The sequence below is a fragment of the Monodelphis domestica genome, chromosome 2, assembly GCF_027887165.1.
Source record: "Monodelphis domestica isolate mMonDom1 chromosome 2, mMonDom1.pri, whole genome shotgun sequence".
NCBI classification, from domain to species: Eukaryota; Metazoa; Chordata; class Mammalia; order Didelphimorphia; family Didelphidae; genus Monodelphis; species Monodelphis domestica.
Window position 1 is genome coordinate 368,351,166 of NC_077228.1, and position 22,889 is coordinate 368,374,054.

The 22,889-nt window shown below is 34.1% G+C and overlaps 1 protein-coding gene across 8 annotated transcripts in view; it reads right to left on the bottom strand.

The window, feature by feature from the left end:
• Window positions 1-575: 575 nt before the first annotated feature.
• HACE1 (HECT domain and ankyrin repeat containing E3 ubiquitin protein ligase 1) overlaps window positions 576-22,889 on the bottom strand; it is a 104,880-nt gene continuing 82,566 nt past the window's right edge. For 7 of the 8 annotated variants that reach the window (XM_007484370.3, XM_001368006.4, XM_007484369.3 and 4 more), the window contains 5 exons: window positions 11,000-11,131; window positions 6,933-7,031; window positions 6,640-6,710; window positions 2,680-2,793; window positions 576-1,690 (listed from right to left, as the gene is read on the bottom strand). In XM_007484370.3, coding sequence (XP_007484432.1) covers window positions 1,588-1,690; window positions 2,680-2,793; window positions 6,640-6,710; window positions 6,933-7,031; window positions 11,000-11,131 — 519 coding nt within the window. In that variant the 3' untranslated portion in view covers window positions 576-1,587. Of the gene's footprint in view, window positions 1,691-2,679; window positions 2,794-3,320; window positions 3,467-6,639; window positions 6,711-6,932; window positions 7,032-10,999; window positions 11,132-22,889 lie in introns of those variants that run through there. The other variant, XR_008916632.1, reaches the window with a different exon arrangement.

A 22,889-nucleotide genomic window follows, 5' to 3' on the forward strand; every position in this document is an offset into this window, starting at 1 on the left:
AGAAGTATAATCTAGCTTCATCTCCACTTCCTGTCCACATCCTTCCATAAATCTTTTCTTTGAGGAAATACACAATAAACTGAATTCCTTCCTCTATCTCCTTTAATATCTCGTAAGTAATAGTGTAACACGGGCTTTCTCTTATCCCTTTCCCCAATTATTTTTATCCCAGTATTTTATCATTTTCCAGTCACATTTAAATAATACTGCAAAGGCAGCATCAACAAATATTTCATTTCTCCACAGGTGGCAAAATTTGCATATGAAACATTCCTCTAACATTTGAAGGTTATTTTAAATGTAAGCCATAGGACCTTATAAAGGATAACAAAGCCCTGAAATACAATTGTTACTAACTTCAGGAAGTAAAAAGATCTTAAGGACACTATACTATGTCTTTTATTAAGCCCTCCACAAGAAAGGTTCTGTAACAAGACTCTTTAAATTTTTTTTCTTGAAATGTATTAAATCTATTCATATGTGTTTTCTAAAAGCAACTAGCTAGATGTATTTTAAAATGTAAAGGTTTATCTTTTAATTTTGCAGCAAGTGGCAAAATAAACATACTGAGCATGTTAATTTAAAATGATACTTTATGCAAAAATAAAACACATTTTAAATGATATCTGCCAGGCTATTTCATTCCATAGGCATGTCCTCAGAATTCATAAATAAAACAAAACTGACTTTTGTTAAAAGAATAAAATATTATAGTTAAATTTTACCTCAAATACAATGGACAAATAATAACCAGGTACAAGGAAAGATTTAAGAACACATGTGTATATAAGTGCAAAAGAATGTATAAATGATATATGCAAGTGGCAAATTTGCCAATTAAGATGCAAATAATTAGTCCAATATAATGTAAACTTTAATATGTAAATCAGATGCCATTTCACCACCTATTTATCATTGACACTGGTCTTAACTTTACATTATATATTAAAATATTAAAAAGCTTAAAAAACATCATTGCAATATAGATACAATGTGAGAAAATACATATTTGTGGCTTTATACACAATCAAATTGAACTAATTTTATATATTTTTCCCTCAAAAAAATAAATGGCACTTTTACATGCAACAAAATATACAAAAGCATATGATACAAGAGCAAAAATGGAAAAAACAAACACACAAACAAAAGAAAACACACAACCCTTTAAAACTTAACAGTTAGATGGCAGAAGTGGAATGCAGAACAGGACTTAGACTTAACATATTTGGTGCAGATTAAGGCAACAAGAATAAGGAAAGGAGCTATTTTAAATACAAAACTATATGCATGTACGTTTGTATACATGTATATAGCATACCAATACAAAACTATATACATGTATGTGTAAATACATGTAAATATATATATTTACAAATGAAATCTATTGCAATTTAAATTTTCTGTAATTATATCATAAACTTCAACATACAATGAAAGAAAGGGGGAAAAAAGGATCCTTTAGGCATTCTAAACATCAGCTCTGCCTCCAGGCTGAATTTAGGTTGCTTCTCTGTGATAGTTTCCTAAATGACTTCTGCCACTCGGAATCGTGCATCAGTAGTCAGATGAGTTTTCTAGACTTCATTATGCCATCGTGTAACCGTAGCTTCCACAGTGTAATGCCACAAGCAGCCTGTCCTTAAGGATTTCCTTACTTGGATATTCAGGTAACTTGAGCATGTTGATGCTTAAAAAGAAAAGAAAAAAAAACACACCCACACCTCTATTAAATATGAAATTTCAGATTGCTTTTTTTTCTGGCACTGAAAACAGTACTAGATAATTAACATGAAACTGTCCTTTCAAATTTGCATTCAAATTGGAAAACCCTGAAGATGTGGTATTTATGAAGGAAACAAAGCATCACTGCTGCATTGCAGCACACTTTAGAATTCAGATGGATTTCAGGAGAATAAGTTCTTTTTGGTTTAAAATAAAAAGCAACAGAACTTAGTTTAAAGAATCTCTGCAAATTAACTGTCACATGGCCCTTAGTCAGGGAATCATTCATCCAACATTACTCCCACCACAATGACATTGAGATGCCCACATGTCAGAGATCAGAACTAAACTTGTGAATTCACTGTTAAAGGAAATTCCTTTTACCAATGTAAAGCAGCACCTTCTTTAAAACTTAAGGGTCTAAAGAGTTGCCTGGGGCTCTGAGAAGCAACATTTGGAGACAGGTCTCTCTCACTTGAAGGCTGGATCTCTATTCTATATTGCCCACTGCCTCTCAATGCTTTGAAAAAGCCTGAATAAAAAGTACATAATTCAGTGACTATATTTTCTTTTCAATGTATTATCACAAATCATACCTCTGATATTTTAAAGAATTAATTAAAAGAACTATGTAATGAAAGTTGTCCCTTTTAACAAACAAGACTATTAATTTCACTGGTAGAGGAAGAACTGTAGATGATGTGAAAAATTCCCTCACTGATGCAGAATTGCACATATCTGAAACTTATAGTAATTACCCAGGGCACTTTAGTGGTTCAGTGATTGGCCCAGGGTCACACAGTCAGCATCAGAGGTAGGTGCTACACCCAGGTCTTCCAATCTCCAAGGATGGCTCTCAGTCCAATATATCTCACAATGAAGTATTTACATAATGGTAATTATTCACATTTAAGGTGCTTTAAGTTTGCAAAGCACTCAGGCTGTAAAACATACCATGTGCTTGAGGTTGGGAGCAGATTTGGAGTGTAGGGTACAGCAGCTATTGTAAAATTTTGTAATCCACTTCCACCCATGATATTTGCAAAGCCTCCATGTGGGACCCTAGAACTAAAAAATAACATTATTAAGCAGAAATAGTATTAGAAACTTCAAATCTGCATTATACAATATTTTTCATTATCACCCTCTATCTTTGCTTCAGGAAAAAGTGAGGAAGGCCTCCCACATGTTGGGTGGACCAGACTCCTTGTGGTAGAATGATACAGAAAGGAATCACTAGCTAGGCAAGTTTGGCTAGGTTGTGATTTGCATCAACAAAGAACATTCAAATCAAATCAATGTTATAAAGATCCTAAATCCTTTCTCTTTTTTAAACCTTTACCTTTTGTCCTAGTATCAACTCTAGGATAGAAGGGCAAGGGCCAGGCAAACAGAATTAAGTGACTTGCCCAAGGTCACACAGTGAGGAAGTATCTTAAGGACAGATTTGAACCCATATCCTCCCTATTCCAGGCCTGATGCTCTATCCACTGTGCTACCTAGCTGACCCCCATCCCCAAATCCTTTTGAGTATATTCCAGGATATAGAGACCCCAAGACCTGAAGTTACTATATATTTAATCCACTGTTCTTACCTGGCCAGAGGGGTGTTTCTTCTTATAGGAGTTATTAGGTAAACTGAAGGTCTTATTGAATACTTCCTTCTAAGTGTTTCCTATTGTGGTTTTCTACTCTAAGAGTCAAGTAATCAGTACAATCTCTACCAAATAAAATGCTTTGCCTGTGGAAGAGGTATGGATGAATGTTTATCATATATACAATATAAACTCTGGAAGTTCAAACAATGGATTTGACTCCAACTAACCATTATCAGTTTTTTGTTTTTTTGAACTCACTAATATTTCCATTTTAAAAGTCCATATTCAACTGTGTAAAAATGTCCAAGGATATTATCAAAATTTACATGAATTAGCCTCCAAAAACAGGGAAGTTTGAAAGGCCAGAATCATTTTTTGAATGTTAGTAGTGTTGCCTCAAAAAACAAGTATGTGTAGAAGGGGAATAGCAAAGAGCATTTGGGACTATAAATAAAATGATCAACTAAGAGGAGTAACATAATGACTAAAGGAAAATTAAAAATTCACCATACAAATCGGAAAGATCAAAATTTCTCATAGTACTTAACTTTGATGAATATAATACTCCTGTTTTTACTCTATTATCCTACTTTAACTAAAAATAACAAAATATCACATTTTAAAAGCAACAATATCCCAATTCTTTAATCATGATTAATGAGGAATGTTTGTTTTATTGACTCCATTTAAATAATATTATGGTATGCAGTTGGAAATATTTAATTTTTAAAAGTTGTACTAGAGGCACACACTATCTAGAGTACAAAGATATTGACATTCAAATGCAAGAGATTTCTTTTGTATTTGCAAAAGGTAGCAAAGTTATGGGATCAACAGTGTGTCCAATCCAATGGAGAGCTAAGATAGAGTGAAGAGGTAAGTCACAGAAACTAAAAGTTGACAAACATTGATAGGGTATGTAAGAGAGCATGAAAATGTACAGAAGACCAAAAGAACAAAGGCAAGTGTCCAGTGGAGCAGGGAAGCCTATGAGTCTAACTGTAATAACTGCAACTGGCTGGTAGTGACATAAAGAAAAATCACTGAATGCTAGTTGCAAAGGGACAGTCTGGAAGTAGCAATGGGGATCAATGGATTCTCACATTGTTACTTTCCTATTTGTTTAGATATTATCAATTTTAATTTTTGTAATTTTGTTTGACACTCACCCTATCTATTGTATTCTAATAGACTTCTAAAAGAGACTATTCACGCTATATAGGTTTGTATTTGAAACACATTTTCAACTTGACAAAACCTATCAGAGACTATACTCTGCTAGTGCAGCCTTCACATCAGAATCCCCACCATAATAAACATGAGACATTACATTAGAGTAAGTTTTTGTGGAGCACAAAATATATATATAGTGTCTAAATGTATTAGACAAGCAGACAGTAGTTTCTTCTAAAATTCTTCATTAAAGGTTCTAGAAAGAACAGATGATGAAACAAACTTCCTAATGACAGAGAGATGAAGCACTACTAGGATAGAATGTCCTATGTATTGTAAGATGTCAATGTGCCTGATTTTTGTTCTTTGTCACAATGAAGGGTTCAATCTGTAAAGATATTGAGGACCATCCCTCTTCATTCCTTGAAATGACTGGGATATAAAGGCAACTATTTCATTGTTTTTTTAAATTAACAAAAATACTCTTTTCATTAAAAATTCTGAAAGGTGCACTATTTGGTCTGTATCCCAAAGAGATAAAAGGAAAAACAGAAAAGTTCCTATACATTCAAAAATATTCATAGTGGTTCTTTTCATGGTGGTAAAGAATTAGAAATTGAAGGGATCCCCATCAATTGGGAAATAGCAGAACAAGTTTCAATATATGATTGTGATGAAATACTATTGTGCTATAGAAATGATGAGGAGAATGGCTTCAGAGAAACTTGGAAGGCTTGTATGAACTGAGGAGTAAAGTAAGCAGAGCCAGGAGATAACTGTACACAGTAACAGCAATACTGTACATTGATCAACTGTGAATGACTTAGCCAATCTCAGTAACAGGATGATAGAAGACAATTCTAAAAGATTTATGATGGAAAATTTCTATCCAAATCCAGAGAAAGAATTGATGGAGTCTGAATGCAGATCCAGGCATACTTTTTTAAAACTTTATTTTTCTTGGAGTTTTTTAGGTTCTTTTTTGCAACATGGTTAATATGGAAATATGTTTTACATGAATTTACAAGTATAATGTATATCAAAGTGTTTCCCTTCTCAAGAAGTAGTGAGAAAAAAAGAGAAAACTAATCAGATGGAATGTTCAAATTGCCATAAAGAAAATTAGGTTAATAATATTAAAGATATATTTTTAAAATACTAATTTAAATTGTTAGAAAACAATAGTTATTAATTTTTAATATTTAACAACAATAAAATCAACCAACATTTATTAAGAACCTACATAGGATACAGGGAGAATAAATAGTCTAAGTCAGCTATAGTATTGACTATTTGAAAATACATAATATGAAATAAGGCTAGAAAAATATAGTGTTGGTCAAGCAAGGGAGTTTGAACTTGAATCCATTAAACAAAACCTAATATTTAGCTAGTCCCAAATACATAGATTTTTTTTAATTAGATGGCATCTAAAATAACTTTTGTTTATAATCCTTAATATGATTACAGGAAAGTTTGACAATCAATTAATAAACATTGATTAAACATCTACTCTGAGCACTAGATTGGTTGCTGGGAATATAAAGACAAAAATAAAACAGTAGTCATCAAAATACATAAAGAACTTCCACTGCAAATTGGATATATTTTCTGTTAACCCAAACCAACAACATAGCAATACTAAAAATATAAGTGAAACTTTAATTTTAAGATTATAAGTTTTCCCAATATAAAATATGCTTGCTGATAACCTTGTTCTGCACTGTTTATCTCTGTATATTACATTAAAATGATGGAGAACAGTCAAGTATATCAGAAATTTAGAGTACTGAATAACAACTAACATTTATGTGGAGCCTTCTATGTGCCAGGCATTGTGTCCTAAGTACTTAACAAATACTATATCATTTGATCTTCACAACAATCCTGAAAAGTAGGGGCTATTACTGTCCCAATTTGACAGATGAGGAAATTGAGGCACACAACTCCAGGTCACATAGCTAGTAAGTGACTTATCTGAACCAGTTCCTCCTAACTCTGAGCCTGAGCTCTATCCTTGGGGCATCATTGTTGCCCTACACAAACCAATTCTTCCTGAGTCATTCTTCCCTGAGTCATTCCAACTTCAATCAATATAAAATTCTTTCCAAATCAAATACATAATTATAAAAATATTTATTACCTGCCAGTAACAAACTGCAACAAAAGCACTCTTTCCTCTTGAGTTATGCTTTCCACAACTTCCCAGAACCACTAAGGGAAGAAAAGATATTTCATACATATTTCAAGTAATAGAAAGTATACATGAAAAAGCATTTTTATGTTATTCTAAGTTCTAATGCAGTATTTACATAAGAATTTGGGAAATATTTTATTATAATTAATCAGTGTAGGCTTTGATCTAATAGTACTGAAAATTTTATAAAATTAAAATACAAAATTCAGTTTCATTACAGTCACTTAAAGAGGTTTTACCTGAACAACTGGGTCATCTCTTTCATAACCACTTGTGTATTCCGTATTTTTTATCCAATCACTCACATCAATTTCTGGCATACCAGAAAGCAGTAACTCCTGGTGGGAGGGGAAAAAAATCTGATTAATCTTGAGGGGAGAAAAAGAATATTAATATTAAAATGAGAAATAAACTTTAAGAAACACATCCTATGTAAAATTGATTTTCTTTCCTTAATTGCTTATAGAAGATTAACAAACAATGCAACTCTTGAATTCGGACAAATTTATGCATGTCAAATATTTAGCAGGCTGCTTTATATTGTAACTACATTTCATGAAAATATAGAAACCATATGTATGTTCATGACATTTTGAGTAATATTTGGATACTGGACTATAATTTTGTTTCCTTCATATTTTCATTATAGATTACTTGGTAAAAAACTTAAGAAACCCCTGAAAGTAACAGAAAACTGTTCTAAAAACGAAGATGACAGAAAAACCTAAATAAGCTTTTGGTTGAGCCAATCTAAGGGGTCATCAGATCCCAACCCAGGGGATTGTGGGGGGTATCTAGTGAATATAAAGAAAAACTGAATTTCTCTGAATGCTTGGTAGTTCTTTTTTATTTACCAACATCTAAAGAAGCAAGAATCAAAGGATTATAGCTCTAAGATCAGAGATTTAGATAAAGAGATTTCAGAGGTCATCTTAAATACGATCATCTATCTCATTTTATAGATGAGGAGACCTGAGCTACAGGGGAATTAAAGTAACCTGACCAAGGTCACATAATCTATTTCATAATTTAAGTAGGGATTTCAAGCCAAATTCCAAGTCCAATTTGAGTATTCTTTCCAAAAACACTGAAAAATGTGCCTATATCTGTGTAATCAACATATGACCAGTTCAACACTGTTCCTCATATATGTATTTACAAGTCAGTTTGGACTTTTACAGAAAAATTAAATTTGTGATATTTGAAAATTTCACTAGGGATGTATTTTTTATTGACTCTTCTTAACTATTTCATTCCTCTGACTTGTTTTTACTTTTAATGCAAACTAAGTAGCAGGTTCTCCAGCCTAAATCAGTATTATCAAGTTCAGTGTTTTTACAGATTTGATTGCCCTAGAGTAATAGTATCTATTTCATAAAACATAGAGTCCTCTCACATATTCCAGAAGAGAGACCAAAACTGATTTCTCTTCTTTAGTGAAAATATATGAACAGCTTTAAGAAACTCAGGCCTTTTCCCTTAATATATCCAAATTCCAAAACTGAATTATCAAATGGAATCTTGGTTTTTATTTAAAACAGATTGTTGAAGGCAGCTGGATGCCTCAGTAGATTGAAAGTCAAGCCCAGAGACAGGAGGTTCTGGGTTCAAATCTGGCCTCAGATACTGCCTAGCTGTGTGACCCTGGGCAAGTCTCTTAACCCCCATTGCCTAGCCCTTACCGCTCTTCTACCTTAGAACCAATACACAACATTGATTCTAAGACAGAAGGTTATGGGTTGGGTTTTTTTTTTTTCCATAAAATAAAATAAAATAAAACTTATTGCCTATCTCATTTATTTATTTTGCTGGCTGTTGAACAAGTTCATCTGCTTCAATAGCTTGATGAGTCACATAGGATTTAAGAAGCTGAGGGAAAGAACTGATGCTATGGTGATTTTTTTGGTGTGATAAGAAAGCTACTGAATTTGAAGCTGTCACCAGAGACCAACAAGGGCATTATTAACTGTGTTGAAATTTCTCTTTTGGTTGCTGATGCTATATGTGGTTATGATGCCAGATGTGATTTAGAGCTGCTTTGACCTGTGGAAGTAGACTTCCCCACTTCTTATTTTAGAAATAGTAAGAAACCACTTGAAAATTACCTTAGTCTGAAAACAATAACCTAAACTAAAAGAGAAGAAAAATCTCATCTTTCTTTGACCATCAATTCCAAAATAATGTCCTGCTGATCAGTGCAGGAAGGAGTCCTCTCTTGAATTAATTTCAGAGGTGACTGGACAAGGGCAAGAGGCCTTACCTAAGAACAGCAACCTCTTTCTCCAGGCACTAAAGATTATGGTAATAACCCACCTTAAAGACAAATCTATTTCAGTGGTGTCAAACTCACCTATGACCCAGAAACAGAGGGATCTCTCTGGCCCCAAAATGACTTTTTTTTAAGTGTAATCCTATCTATGTTTTGTTTTGTTTTATATTTTATAAAATATTTCCTAATTATATTTCAACTTGGTACTGGTTGCACTCCTAAATGATGAGAGCAGCATCAAGGCAATGTGTTTTGACACCTTTGGTCTACTGGATTACTACAGTGAATGGAAGTTTGAGCAGTACCCACACCAAATGGAAAAGAGACTCCTTGAACAATGTTCAAAGAGGAATGAAATGGTTTTAGGAAATTGAATCCCAAAGATAAGCAGAAAGTTAAGTGACCATTTTTGTTTAATGAAGCAAACTGCTACTGAATTGTTACCTAAATTATAGACCCTTTACCTTGACTATTAAATGTATTTGTTAAACAATACTATTAAATTGGGACATTAAAATCACTTGAATTAGAGAGATGTCTGAAAGTATGAGGAAACTATAAGTTTGAACATTTTAAAAGTGAAAAAAAAAAAGCTTAGATTGAGAACAACCTAAATTAATGAAAATAATTTCTGGAAGGAATGAATGTACCTACATTACAGAGGATATGTTTCTTCAGACAGTATCTCATATTCTATAATATTACTATAAAATTAAGTTAATTCATTCTAAAAAAAATGATCTCTTAAAAACTTATTCTAAAAGCCTGACTGTATAAAAGAATGGTTTGTTTTATATATACACAATAGAATATATAAATTAATAAGGTGAAAAGAGAAAGTATACCTGTGGAAAGTTAACATTTGGGGAAATGGTACAATGGAGAATAACTGGGCATGGTACCTAAATTCACAAAGTTTATGATCTATATGCCTTAAAGGGAAAAAAAAATATTGAGGCAGAATCACATGGGACGAAGGAACCTCAGAGGCCAAAGATGTCTCAGCTGACAAGTGGGGCAGCCCATTACATTTTTGGACAGCTCTAAGGGCTATGAAGACTTTCTTTCCATCAAGGTCTAGTTCTGCCAAATTAAGCCAAGCAGAACCCAACTTCTCTAGATTAAATGTCTCCAGTTTCTTCAAATAATCTTCATACTATTAAGAGCTTTCATCACCCTAGCTCTGTGTTGGTGAATCTATGGAACTCATGCTGTAGCATGCTGGAGAGGGCTGCTCCCCTCCCCCTCTCCACATGTGCCTAAGGATATGCCTCACTTCCCCTACCCCTCTACCCAGCAGCCCAATGGAAGCACTTTCTCCTTCCTGTCTGGGATAAAGGGGCAGCTCACATGCAGCATGAGGGTTGCAGTTTGGGCACTCAAGTCTAAAAGTTCGCCATCACTGCTAGCTGTTCTCTAGATACCTCTTTAAAAAGCTTATTAACACTTTCCCTAAAATGTGGGACCCAAAATTAAACATAAAACTCTAGACAAGGCAGAGTGCAAGGTAACCTTCATCTCCCTAAGCTTGTATACACCATTTTATTTGATGCAACCTAATATTGAATTACCTTTCTTAGCTGCTCTGCCATTCTGTGGATTAATATTAACCTGCAAGTCACTAAAACACCTAGGCAAATCCTAAATTATCGTGTAACCAAAGTGCCTCTATCTTGTTATAAAGTTGAGTTTTTTTAATTTGGGGTGATTTTATGTTTATGTTTATTTAATTTCACCATTTCAATTTTATAATCTACCAATTATTAAAAGAAGGGATCATTACCAATTTCTAAACACATGACATATCCCAACCTCCTTGAACAATTAGGAGGGAGAAACTAAAACAACAACAAAAACCTCTTATAATTGCTTAATTCATTAATTAACTAAATGTTCATACTCCAATTTAACTTCTGCCATGCAAATAAAACATGTTAAAAATGCTGCTCCAAAAGTCAAAATCTAATTTCTGAATAATGACATTAAACCAGAAGTTAAGTCTTGTCAATAATTAAAAGCCTAAGTACTTCCACTTACCAGTTCATATTCATCAAAAAGTTGTATAAGGGAAGGTGGAATGAACATGTGGAAGCCCTGTAAGAAAGCATTGATCTGAGGCTGAATGGCTCTTGTCATTCGGAGCTCAGTAACAAGCTGGACATATTCTGCCTGTAATTTAAAATGTAACAAAGAAATTAAAGCCTTAATGTGGTTTAAAAAAAAAAGAATTAACAATATAGAACATATTTTCTTATTTCAAAAGGTAAAATTGGCCAACATTTGGTACAAATTCATATGAATTTATTACAGTTGTTATTATTCAACCACAATTTACAAAGTAAAGGACATAACAAAAGACCTTAGCTAAGCATAAGCTAATCTTCCTGTTACTCAAAAGAAGTCTTTTTAAAAAAATAATTCACTATAAAATGGAAACACATGGAAAAACAATATTTTGTGGTGATGCAACTGGTAACAATCAGTTGAATTCTGGCATCAGTAAGAAAAAAAATATATGAGAACTGCTCAAAAAATGTCATTTTATCTTATCAACTTTGTATTTTCTAAGCAAAAATTTGATTTACTAAATTTTGAATGTTTACAGTAATTATCTTTTGACTGAGAGAATGCATATTCCCTGGGCCCTGCCAAAAAGAAGGCACCTACTTATCCAAACTACATTTATTACTTTTTTGAAGGCATAGAACATTTAATGTAGAGAAATATTTCACATCCTAAGTCAGCAAGTTATATGTAGCTGCTTACTGGCTATGGCTTTTCTGAAACACTTTGAATTAAGGGTGTCTGAAAGTCATCAATACACTCCCAATATCATAAATGGGCTACGTATTCCCCCTGGTGCAGAAATGGAACCAGTCTGTCCCTTCACAGGAAAATATATCAGATGTCAGCTACACCTGTGCTACTCCCTCAATAACAAACTACATCTAAACATCAAAGTTTATTCAATCCAGTCTCTATCAGGGAGAATCATTTGCTACAAGTTATTTACTGATGCTTTCTGGGTAAAGAAGAAAAACTAAAATGAAAATAATCCCACTGAGACTGTCCTGAAAGTTTTATTCTTCAACCTGACTTGCCATAAAAAGAATTTCTCTCCATATAGTTCTATTTATATCTAAGATAAGTTGCAGCATTAGCACATCATGTCGTGATTGCTATCAATTCAAATTAATACCTTTGGGTTTTTTCACACATTCTGAAGTATTAAGTGTTTTTTAAAATTCTCCCCCCGCCAAGAACTCTGTGTGCTTAATTTCTGCCTATTTCTTAATATTCAATATTTATAATGCCTCACTCATTGAATCCACATATCTAATCAATCGCGAAACTTTTTCCTTTCTAGTTCCACAAAATCCCATACCTTTCCATTCACACAACACCCTAGTCCAAGTCCTGGATTTCCTATCTTACCTCTCACCTGGAACACTGTAATGGTTTCCTAATTGTATTCCCTGCTTCAAGTCTGTCCCTTCGCTAATCCGTTCTCCACACAGCTGCTAAAGTAATTTTCCTCGGGCTGCAGGTCTGATCACATAACTCCTCTTCCCACTCCAAATAAATTCTAGTGACTTCTGATTATCTCTATAATCAAATATAAACTATTTGGCATTTAAAGCTCTTCACAACCTGACCTATTCTATCTTTCTAGGCTTCTTACATATTCTCCTCTGTGGAATCCAGCAACACTGACACTCACAGGGTCACATATAACACATTCGATCTTTGTGCCTTTCAATTTGCTGTCTGTCGTCCCAATCCTGAATTATTATCCCTTCATCACGATATCTTGAATTTTCTGTTGTCTTTCGACTCTCCTTAAGTGTAAAATTGTATATGAAGTTTTTCCAGATCTCCCAACTACAAGCACTCCCTTCCATAACCATCCTGCATTCATTTTCATTCATTTTATTCACAATTATATATATTCAACCATAATCATATTTACTCAATTCATATTACATGAATAGTTCTGTGCATACATTTTTGTGTCTTCCATAAGAATGTAAGGTTCTTGAGGGGAAAGCTTGTATGTACAAACATTTCTCAAATATTTATTAAATGATTGTCAAAAAAAACTCTGCATGTAGGCATGGGCCTCCTACTGGGAAATGTGAGATTAGTGAATCCCTGCAGCTCCAGAGTTGGAAACTGTAGTAGGGCTAAAGCCAATTAAATGCCCACTGCTACGAGGATGCCTAAGGAAGGGCAACATGATACAGATTAGAAAAAATAGAATTAAAACTTCTGTGCTATTCAGTAATAGGGCTGAATCTGCTACTGCACTTCCAGCATAGGCTATATGGGAAAACCTAGTATAAAAAATAAAACAAAAAACCCTTAAGTGTCAAATAATAAAAAATACTAATATGTTTGGGATTTAGTATACTTTCAAAAAATGCACTCATGTGTTTGCTGCTAAAGTTATCTTCAAAAATGATAATAATATTTGGGGAATTACCAACTATTCTTTCTGCAGTGTGAACATCCTTTCATTTCTTCCATCCACCCAGTGACTATCTTGCTTTTGTCAAATAATTCTGTATTATGATACCAGGTTACTTTTAAAACTAAAATAAATGGTAAGAAGTGATTTTTTTTTATAATATTGTAAAACTTTGTCTTTCAGATAAAGGTTAAAGCAAAAAAAAAGTCTACAAGTAAAAAATGCTAAAAATTTATCAAAAACTCCATAAGCACAATCAGAATTACTTGCCAAAGATATACTTTTCAAATGATGGTAAAGTTTATCCTGACAGTCTCTTGTATTTACATTAATTATGAAAAACACTATAGCCCTCTATTTTTTGTAATATAGGGCACTTCTCTACATTTAGACATACAACCAAAGACCTTTACAATTCACTTATTTATGAGACCAACATTTATTAAGTGCCAACAATGTAAAGAAGCAGTGCCAGATACTTGAGAAGAAACAAAGATTATAAAAAATATAGTCTCATAGATTCATCAGTCTAGTTACAGTTTTGTAGAAAGTAAAATCATGTACACAAGGAGGAAGAACTGTACTCTAGCAGATATAATATTGAACAGATTTTGAAACTGAAAATAGTATAGGAGTCAGAAAACCCCAGTTTCATCCCCTGATCTGTCAATACCATTTTTTTAAAAAGATGTGTGACCTTCTTATTTTTTAAACCAAAGATTAGTTTATAGTCAACCAACTAATGAATCTACCAGTTCTAACAGCCTATGACTGTATATTAGAATGGATGACACGTTAAAACTTCCTGGTGACTTATTTTGACAAATAAGTTGAAATATGTGATTATCTATTTTGAGGGTATACATTAATGTTATACATACAAAGCTCAAGTATTCATTACTAATATGTATCAACTCAACTGAGATGCATAAAAACAATGGATGTAATTTCCTTAAACTATGTTAGGTTATGTAAACAATAGCATGGTAAGTCATAAGAAACACTGAGATTTCAGAAAATAAAAATGTCAGACACTAAAGGTACAGACCAACAATATATACTAAACTGCCTAATTATTTCAGGATTTGCAAACAAAAAAAGTATATCCCGAGATTGCTAAATATAAACCATGTATGGTTTTCCAAAAAGTAACTAGCTCTATTAAAAAAGGTTAGTTATAAATGCAATGCTCATATCATATAATATCCATTTATCATATATTATGGCTCAATATATAAACTTCCTTTCTTCATGATATTCCCATAGAGTAAGTGGGGGAGATCTCATCAAATTTCATTTTACAAATGAAGAAAACTAGAACTTGGAAAATTTAAGTCTTGCCTAGACTCACACAGCTTAAAAAGGTAAAGCATGGACTCAAAACCAGGTTGTCTGACTCCAAATCCAGGTTTCTTTATTACATCAATGCTCTAATTACTCATTCTAAATAAGTTACTAAGATCTTAAAACTATTTAATACTGTACTTCTTTCTACAACCTAAAGAAGTGAGACAAGATCTACCAACAAATATTACTTCTCTTGCCTGTACCAGTCTAATTTAAGAAACTTCCTAAGTGTAATAATTAAGATGGGTTTGACAAATATAAGAAGTTATAGTCACCGTTTATAAAAATTAACTCTTAAGTCATAAGACTATTAGTAATTTTATTATAGCAAAATAATGACAGTAAGAAAGGATAATTTAGGAAGGAGGCAGAAAATATTGCCTAGCTAATAATACCCTAAGTCAGGGTCCAAGTGCCTCCAGACTGTGAATGTGCATCTGAATGCAAATTTCACCAGCCTGTGAGTGACACTCCAGCCAGGCATTTCAACAATCAAAGACAGATGGGCTGAGTCTCAAAGGGCAGTCTCTTACCCCAAGGAGGCTCACCCAAGCAAGTGTCCCTCTTCAGCCCAAGTCTCCAATGTAGAAAGCCAAATCTTCACCAGAATCCAAAGTCCAAATCAGGAAGCTGAAATCCAAAGCCACAAAAGACGCCGAGCCATCCAAGAGTTTGATCCACCGAGGAGCCAAAAGACGGCAAAAAATCCCACCAGAGCTCACGTCCATGAAGCAAAAGACTGCAAAAGAACTCAGGGTCCCAGAGGCTCCCATTTATATGCAGTTTTCTCCACCCATCAGCTCTCCTCCTCATATCTCAAGAATCAATCACAGTCTTCCAATTTGCCTAGCACTGCTGGGGGGCTTGGGGGGACAGTGCTTGTGGTCTTTTAGGGTACAAACTTCCTTTTCTAGTAAAAGGTTCTTAGTGTTAATGTCTAACTAAGTGAGACAGGTGAGGCAGCACTCCAGGTTCTTGATTGAGTAACTTACAATAGACAATGAGAGTTTAAATTCTCTTTCACATATAAGTTATAATTATATTTCAAAAGCATTTTCATGATGTACTTGAAAAATTATTTAGCTAATTTGACTCACATTATGGGCTTAGTTTACTTCTAGAAAAATTATCACAAAAAAATATAAAGTAATTTTGAACCCTTTAATCCAAATTTTAGTTTTTACATGCATTCAATGTTATGTTTTATGGAAAAATGTATAGGATTCAAAGTATTTACATTGAGAGATTCTGAGATAAATTATATAATAAAGCTAAATTCTCATTTATAATTTCAGGTGTTAAAAGAAATGCTGGAAATTTTAAAAATAGAAAAATTCCCCCTTAAACTCTTTTCTAGACAGATGATAATGTAAACCAAAAACTCACTTCTAAGAGAGGTGGTATAGAATGTCAAATTAACTTAATCTACATTCCATTGGCAAGAACTCAAAGATTTTCTACAAAATCAGATAACAGTATAAAATTGGAGATCCTTTAGGATTATAAAATATTTTTGATTAGTATAGAACTTCCTTAAAGCCTTAACATAAAATCTCAGCGCAATGACAAGAGAAAGATGAGTTTCAATAAATTTTGCAAGCCTTAACCCTTAAGACTGGCAGCTGATGTGGGATAAATAAATAAAAAAAGTTTCAATATGGAAAATAAACACTAGAAGATTAAGGAGAAGTAACTGATAAATTTCCTACTAGTAGTAACTACATGTCTAGTTTCTATGACATTTTATGATGATGATCTTATCTAAATGTGTCAAAAAGCAAAGGATTATTCACAACTTCTTTTTTCTTACAAACCTTTAAAGGCCTTGGACAGAGGAAAGGGGGGTGGGGTGGGGTAGAGAAGTACAGATTGGAGTCAAAATGGTCAGAGTAGAAGGAAACAATGTAGTTGAGCTCCTATCTACAACTCTCCCAAAATGTACCAGATTGGATTTTTTTTTTTAATCCTTACCTTCCATCTCAGAAACAATACTAAGTATTAGTACCAAGACAGAAGACAGGTAAGGACTAGACAGTGGGGAGTAAGCGACTTGCCCAGGATCACACAGCTAGGAGTGGCTGAGGCCAGGGACTCTCATCTCTAGGCTCTCTATCCACTGAGCCACCTAGCTGTCCCATCAGACCAAATCTTGATAAAGATATCCAGAAAAAGTCATTTGCCCAGGCCAACACAGGGAATCAGACAGAGAGGTCTATAAATACAAGGGACAGTTATGACTAAATCCTAGATATGGGGCACTCCAATACCCATGGAGAGGTTGTCCACCAGCACAGAGAGGCGCCCAAGTCCCACAGAGGCACATGGTTCCAACTGGGAGTTTTGTCTCTCAATCTCCAATTCTTGTTGTGAAAGCAAGAAGAGAACCGGGGCAGGGCCCAGGTAGATTGGCATTAATTGCCAGGTAGGGAGGCCTTGGGCAGTATACCAAGAAAAAAAGTCAGTAGCAGCAATGGTGTGGCCCAGACTCTCCAAGCTCAGAGAAGGAAATCAAATCTATTGTCTAGCCCAGCCTGAAAATGAATAGTCAAGGCAGGAAACCCAGATCAAAGGATAGCCTACAATTCTGCCACTCTGAACCAAAAGAATTTAATATTATGTTGTTAGATTTTCCAGTTGACTCTTGGGGACAGAGACCAGCAGCAAGTTATTACTACTCACATCCAAACCTCGGTCAGGCACTTATAGAGCCCAGGGAAAGTGAGTAACAATCAAATTATACTTATTACAAATTTATATGTATATATAAAAACCCCAAGGTATTAAATCTAATCCACGTTCACTATTTGAAAAAATTACCCAAGTCCTTCAAGAAAATACAGAAACAAATGACTCCACTAAGCAATAAGTAACTAGCATAACAATCAGCTAATGACTAAGCAGAATTGCATTTATCAGAATATACTTAAGTTCAGTAAGTTTTACCCTACAATGCTGACTTCACACTTCTTAAAAGAACCTTTCTTTGATAGTTAAAGACAATTACTTAGGAAATACCCAGATACCATCCCACCCCCATTTTCTGTATAGGTACAGCAGTATAAATAAGAAATGTTATATAAACTGTTGAACTCCATTGGTTTTATTTGTTTATGCTGAATTGCTTAAAAAAAAAAAAACCTTTACCTTCTGTCAATTACATGGCAGAAAAGAAGTAACAGCTATGCAATTGGGGTTAAGCGACTTGCCCAGTCACATAGCTAAAAAGTGACTGAGACACTTCTGGTCCCATCTACAGGCCTGATTCTCTATCCAGTGGGCCATCTAGCTGCCCTTTGCCTCACTTTTTTTTCTTTTAAAAAAAAGGGATAGAACCAAATAAGAGATAGAGAGCATTACATGTTGTAAAATGAGTGATTTTGATTATAGTAAACTAAAATGGTTTTATACAAACAAAACTAGTCCAACCAAGATTAGAAGGGAAACAATAACCTGGGGGGAAAAATTTGTACCAAATTTCTCTGATAAAGGTCTCATTTTTCAAATATATAGAGAATTAAGTTACATTTATAAGAATACAAGTCATCCCCCAATTGATAAATGGTCAAAGGATATGAATAGACAGTTTTCAGATGAAGAAATCAAAGCTACAAATAATCATATGAAAAAATGTTCTAAATCACTCGTTTCAAGAAATGCAAATTAAAACAATTCTGAGGTACCACCTCCTCATACCTAGCAGATTGGCCAATATGAGAATAAAGGAAAATGATAAATGTTGGAGGGAATGTGGCAAAACTGAGACACTTAAGCATTGTTAGTAGAATTGTGAACTGATTCAACTATTCTAGAGGGTAATTTGGAATTATGCCCAAAGGGCCATAAAAAAAAAATACATACCCTTTGATCCACTAATATCACTACTAAGTCTATCCCAAAGAGATTTTTTTAAAAATGGGGAAGGACTTGCTTGTATAAAAATATGTATAGCTGCTCTTTTTGTGGTGGCAAAGAATTGGAAACTGAAGGGATGGCTGTCCCTGAATTAGAGAATGGTTGAACAAATTATCATATATGATGGTGATGGAATACTATTATGCTACAGGGAATGATGAACAGAAGGATTTCCTAAAGAGCTGGAAAGACCTACATGAACTGATGCATAATGAAATAAGTAGAACCAGGAGAACATTGTACACAGTAATAGCAAAATTACAGAATGATCAAATGTGAAAAATTTGGCTGCTAGCAGCAATACAATGATCCAGAACAATTGTGAGGGACTTATGTCAAAGAATGGTATACACCTCTAGAGAAAGAGTAGGGAGTAGGGATGGGAGTTGGGAGTAGGAATGTAGATGAAAACATATCATTTATCACCTATTTATTTGCATATGTTTTAGATTTAGTTTTATAAGATTATTCACTTACAAAAATGAATATGTAAAAGTTTTTAAAAGGGATGGATCACAGTGTAGAAAAGAGAAGAGAGGGATTTAATCAGGAATGCAAGTCAGTTGGACAAGATTTATTAAATGCCTACTATTTTCCAGGCCCTGACTAATCTCTAAAAAAGACAAGAGCCCTTGCTATCAAGGAGCTTACAGTCTAATGGGAGAGATAGGAAACAAACAAATATATACAAACAAAACAGGATAAATAGGAAATAATTAACAGAGTGAAGGAACTAGAATTAAAGTTCAGACCTTCTGTAGGAAGTGGGATTTTTAGTTGAAAGCCAAAAGGAAGAAATGAAGAAGATGATTATTTTGAACATGAAGTATAAGCAGAAAAATGCCCAGTCAAGAGATGGCATGTCTTGATGATGGCTACTGTCACTGGATCAAAGAGTACAAAGGAGGTTGTAATTCCAAGAAGACTAAGGGGGAGAGAGAGGACGGGAAGAGAACAGGGGAAGGAATTTGATTATGAAGGGGCAAAGGAAACCAAACAGAGGATTTTTTTATTTCATCCTAGAGTTGTGACAGGGAGCCAGTGTTTAATAAGAATAGAGACAGCATGGTCAGGACTCTGATTTAAAAGACATTTTGGTAGCTTAGACTGAAGGAAGAGGAGAGACTTAAGGCAGATGATAAAGGTACTATAAGAAAGGTATCAAAATAAAAAATGTCAATAACTTATAACAAAGATAACAAATATTATTTCTTTTGTGCATGTAACCCAAGGATATCTAAAAAATCAGCTTCCACTAATTTTGAAAACATTTTTAAAAGTCAATTCTTCTTTCCAAAAATTAAATTTTATAATTCAGAATTTCACTAAGCACTATTTAATCATAATTAAGCATAAAAGTATTACCCCCATTTTCTTACAATTAAAATGGAAATGCTTTACTGTATTTCCATTCTAATGCCTCACTATAGCATGGAAATGCAGAATCTACTAACTGGACCCGAGACACTGTTCCTGGTGAGGTTGTTCTAAAATCTCTTCCTTTCTACTGAAACATGGCAAGTGAAAAGCTGACTCTTTAACTGTTGGATTTTCTGAAAAAAACTAGCCTCAGGGGCAACTTCTCTCTTGAGAGAAACTTCTCCAGGTCCTCAGTTTTGCCGAGGCCAGCTAAGGACCAACTCTCCCTGCCTGGGTTAAGCCAGGGACTGGGAGTAAATTACTTAGTGCTTAGGCTAGATATCTTACCTTATCCTCTCTCTCTGCTTTTCTTACTTCACTCTTCTATATTTTGTAAATAAATTGCAAATAAATCTCTGGAATAAATTAAATTCCTAGTGATCACACTCTTAATAAATCAAGTCCAACCCTTTTAAAAATAACTCCTTTTCCCCCCTTACATTAGAAAGGCATCAAGTAAACATCATCCTCATTCAACATTCATATCATGTTTTTACTTTTGCAATATACTTCACTTTTATTATTTCACTTTATTCTTCAGGTCTTATCTCAATGAAGAATAGACTAGCTAAGTATGGAGATGCTTATCACCAACAGGCTACTTACTTGGTGATTGGTAAGAGTCTGTGTCTGGTATGGCATGTAAAATTGAAAATCTGTTACCCTACAAAAGAACTACATTTCCTGGGAGCCCACATACTTCCTGTAGACAGGGGATATTAGGCAGGGACTTCATGGTTGTGTATAATTGAAAATTCGTTACTATAAAAAAAAGAACTACATTTCCCAGGAGCCCACTGACTTCCTGTTGTTATGTACTTTCTGTAGACAGGGGATATTAGGCAAGGACAGGAAGGGTCCCAGTTCTTTACTTCCTGCTCAGAGCTTGGTGGGGGTAAGGCGTGTTTGAACTGGCTGATCAGTCATGGGCACATGGTCTTTATTTTGTATCTTCTTTATGCCTTGATTTATAACGATTGTTTAATAAATCTCTTAAAATATAATATTTTTATTATTGAGATTTAATTTTAACTTTAAATTTAAAGTTGCCCTAAATGTAAACATTAAAATAAATCTCAATAATAAAAATGTTATATTTAAGGGAATTTATTAAACAATCACTAAAAATCAAGGAATAAAGATACAAAATAAAGACCACGTGCCCATGGCTAATTAGCTCATTTAAAATCCCTGCTCTTACCACAATACCATGCTCGCTGCAAGCCAAAGAGGTAGAACCCTCCATGTCCCTGCCTAATATTCCCTGTCTACAGGAAGTACGAAATAACAGGAAGTCAGTGGGCTCCCAGGAAATGTAGTTCTTTTTTAGGGTAACAGATTTTCAATTATACAGACACCTTCTTCCTTTAGTAATAGAAGCTGAATGGAGGAAAGGCGACATAGTTTTTAAGCTATCTATAAATATTAGCTTAGCTATCATTTCTCTAAATATAAGATTCATGCCCAGTGGCCAACAAAAGAATACACTATTAGAATAAATGCAACATATTGAACATGACAGTTTTACTATAAATAAATAATAAAACAAAATGAAGTTTTAAGTAAGTGAAAAGGTGGCTCATAGGTTCTTTTTGTCAGGGCAAATAAGAAAGATGGCAATAGAGGTCTTAAAAGGTGTCCAAAGGTATCAAGCATCATCACTATATAAAATGCATTTGGCCATTTTATGTTGTAACTCTCAATGATGATCTTATCATGAAAAGTGCAGTTTACATATCAACATCTGCTGCAAAGGAAAAGCTAGAAAAATGCTATAAGAACTCAATAAGCCCATTCAAATTAAGTCAATATAAATCTCAGAAAGCACTGCATTCTCCATTACCATAATTCTTCAAGTAAAAGATGGATGGCTCACCACCAAATTTGTTGTAGAAGGTATGGTTTTACTAGATGGCCTCCACTTTCCCTTCTAACTCTGAGAACCTGTGACTCCCACTTCTAAATCTATAAATCTATATCCATTCAACATATAAGAAGAACTTATTTACATAAGGAGATACCCACAATGGCTAGCAGCCAAATGAACTCCCTTTTCCTTTCCAGTCTCCACAGGATACTGTCGATAGCTCCCTTCTACTTTTGTAAATTTAACAAATTTGTAAAGTTCAAACTCAAGGCACTCCAAAATCTCTAGTCATTCTGCTTTTCCAGATTTCTATCATTACTGCTCTTCCATTTTTCTACACTCTAAACAAAATGACCTACTCATTAACACACACAACCTGTGCTTCCCTACCACATCATAGATAAAATACTGACCTTGGAATTCAAAAGATCTTCATTTAAATTCCAGCTGTAGTGCTTACTAGGTGTGTGACCATGTAAAAGTTCCTTAACTTCTGAGCCTCGTTTTCCTTATATGTGACATGCAGATAGCAATACTTGTAGCATCTACCTTATAGGACTATTGTGGGGCTCAAATGAGAATGTATGTCAAATGTTTTGCAAACCTTAAAGCATAAAGTAAATGTCAAGTGATTCTTATTTTTTACTGGATTTGGAATTTCATTGATTTAAGGAACTACTAATGAAGAAACTTCAGCTTCCAAGACTATCATTAAATCTCTATCTCCTCTTGCCTCCCAGAATCCTACATACAATAGGTACTGAATAAATATATGCTGAATAAGTAAAGATCTCTTCCTTGCTACTGGACCTTGAGCTATATAATCACTCCCTACAGAGTGTTCTTTTGCTGCCATGGTTTAGAAGGTTTTGTGTAGGAAAAACAGGTAATCAAAGATCCCATGAAGCAGATCT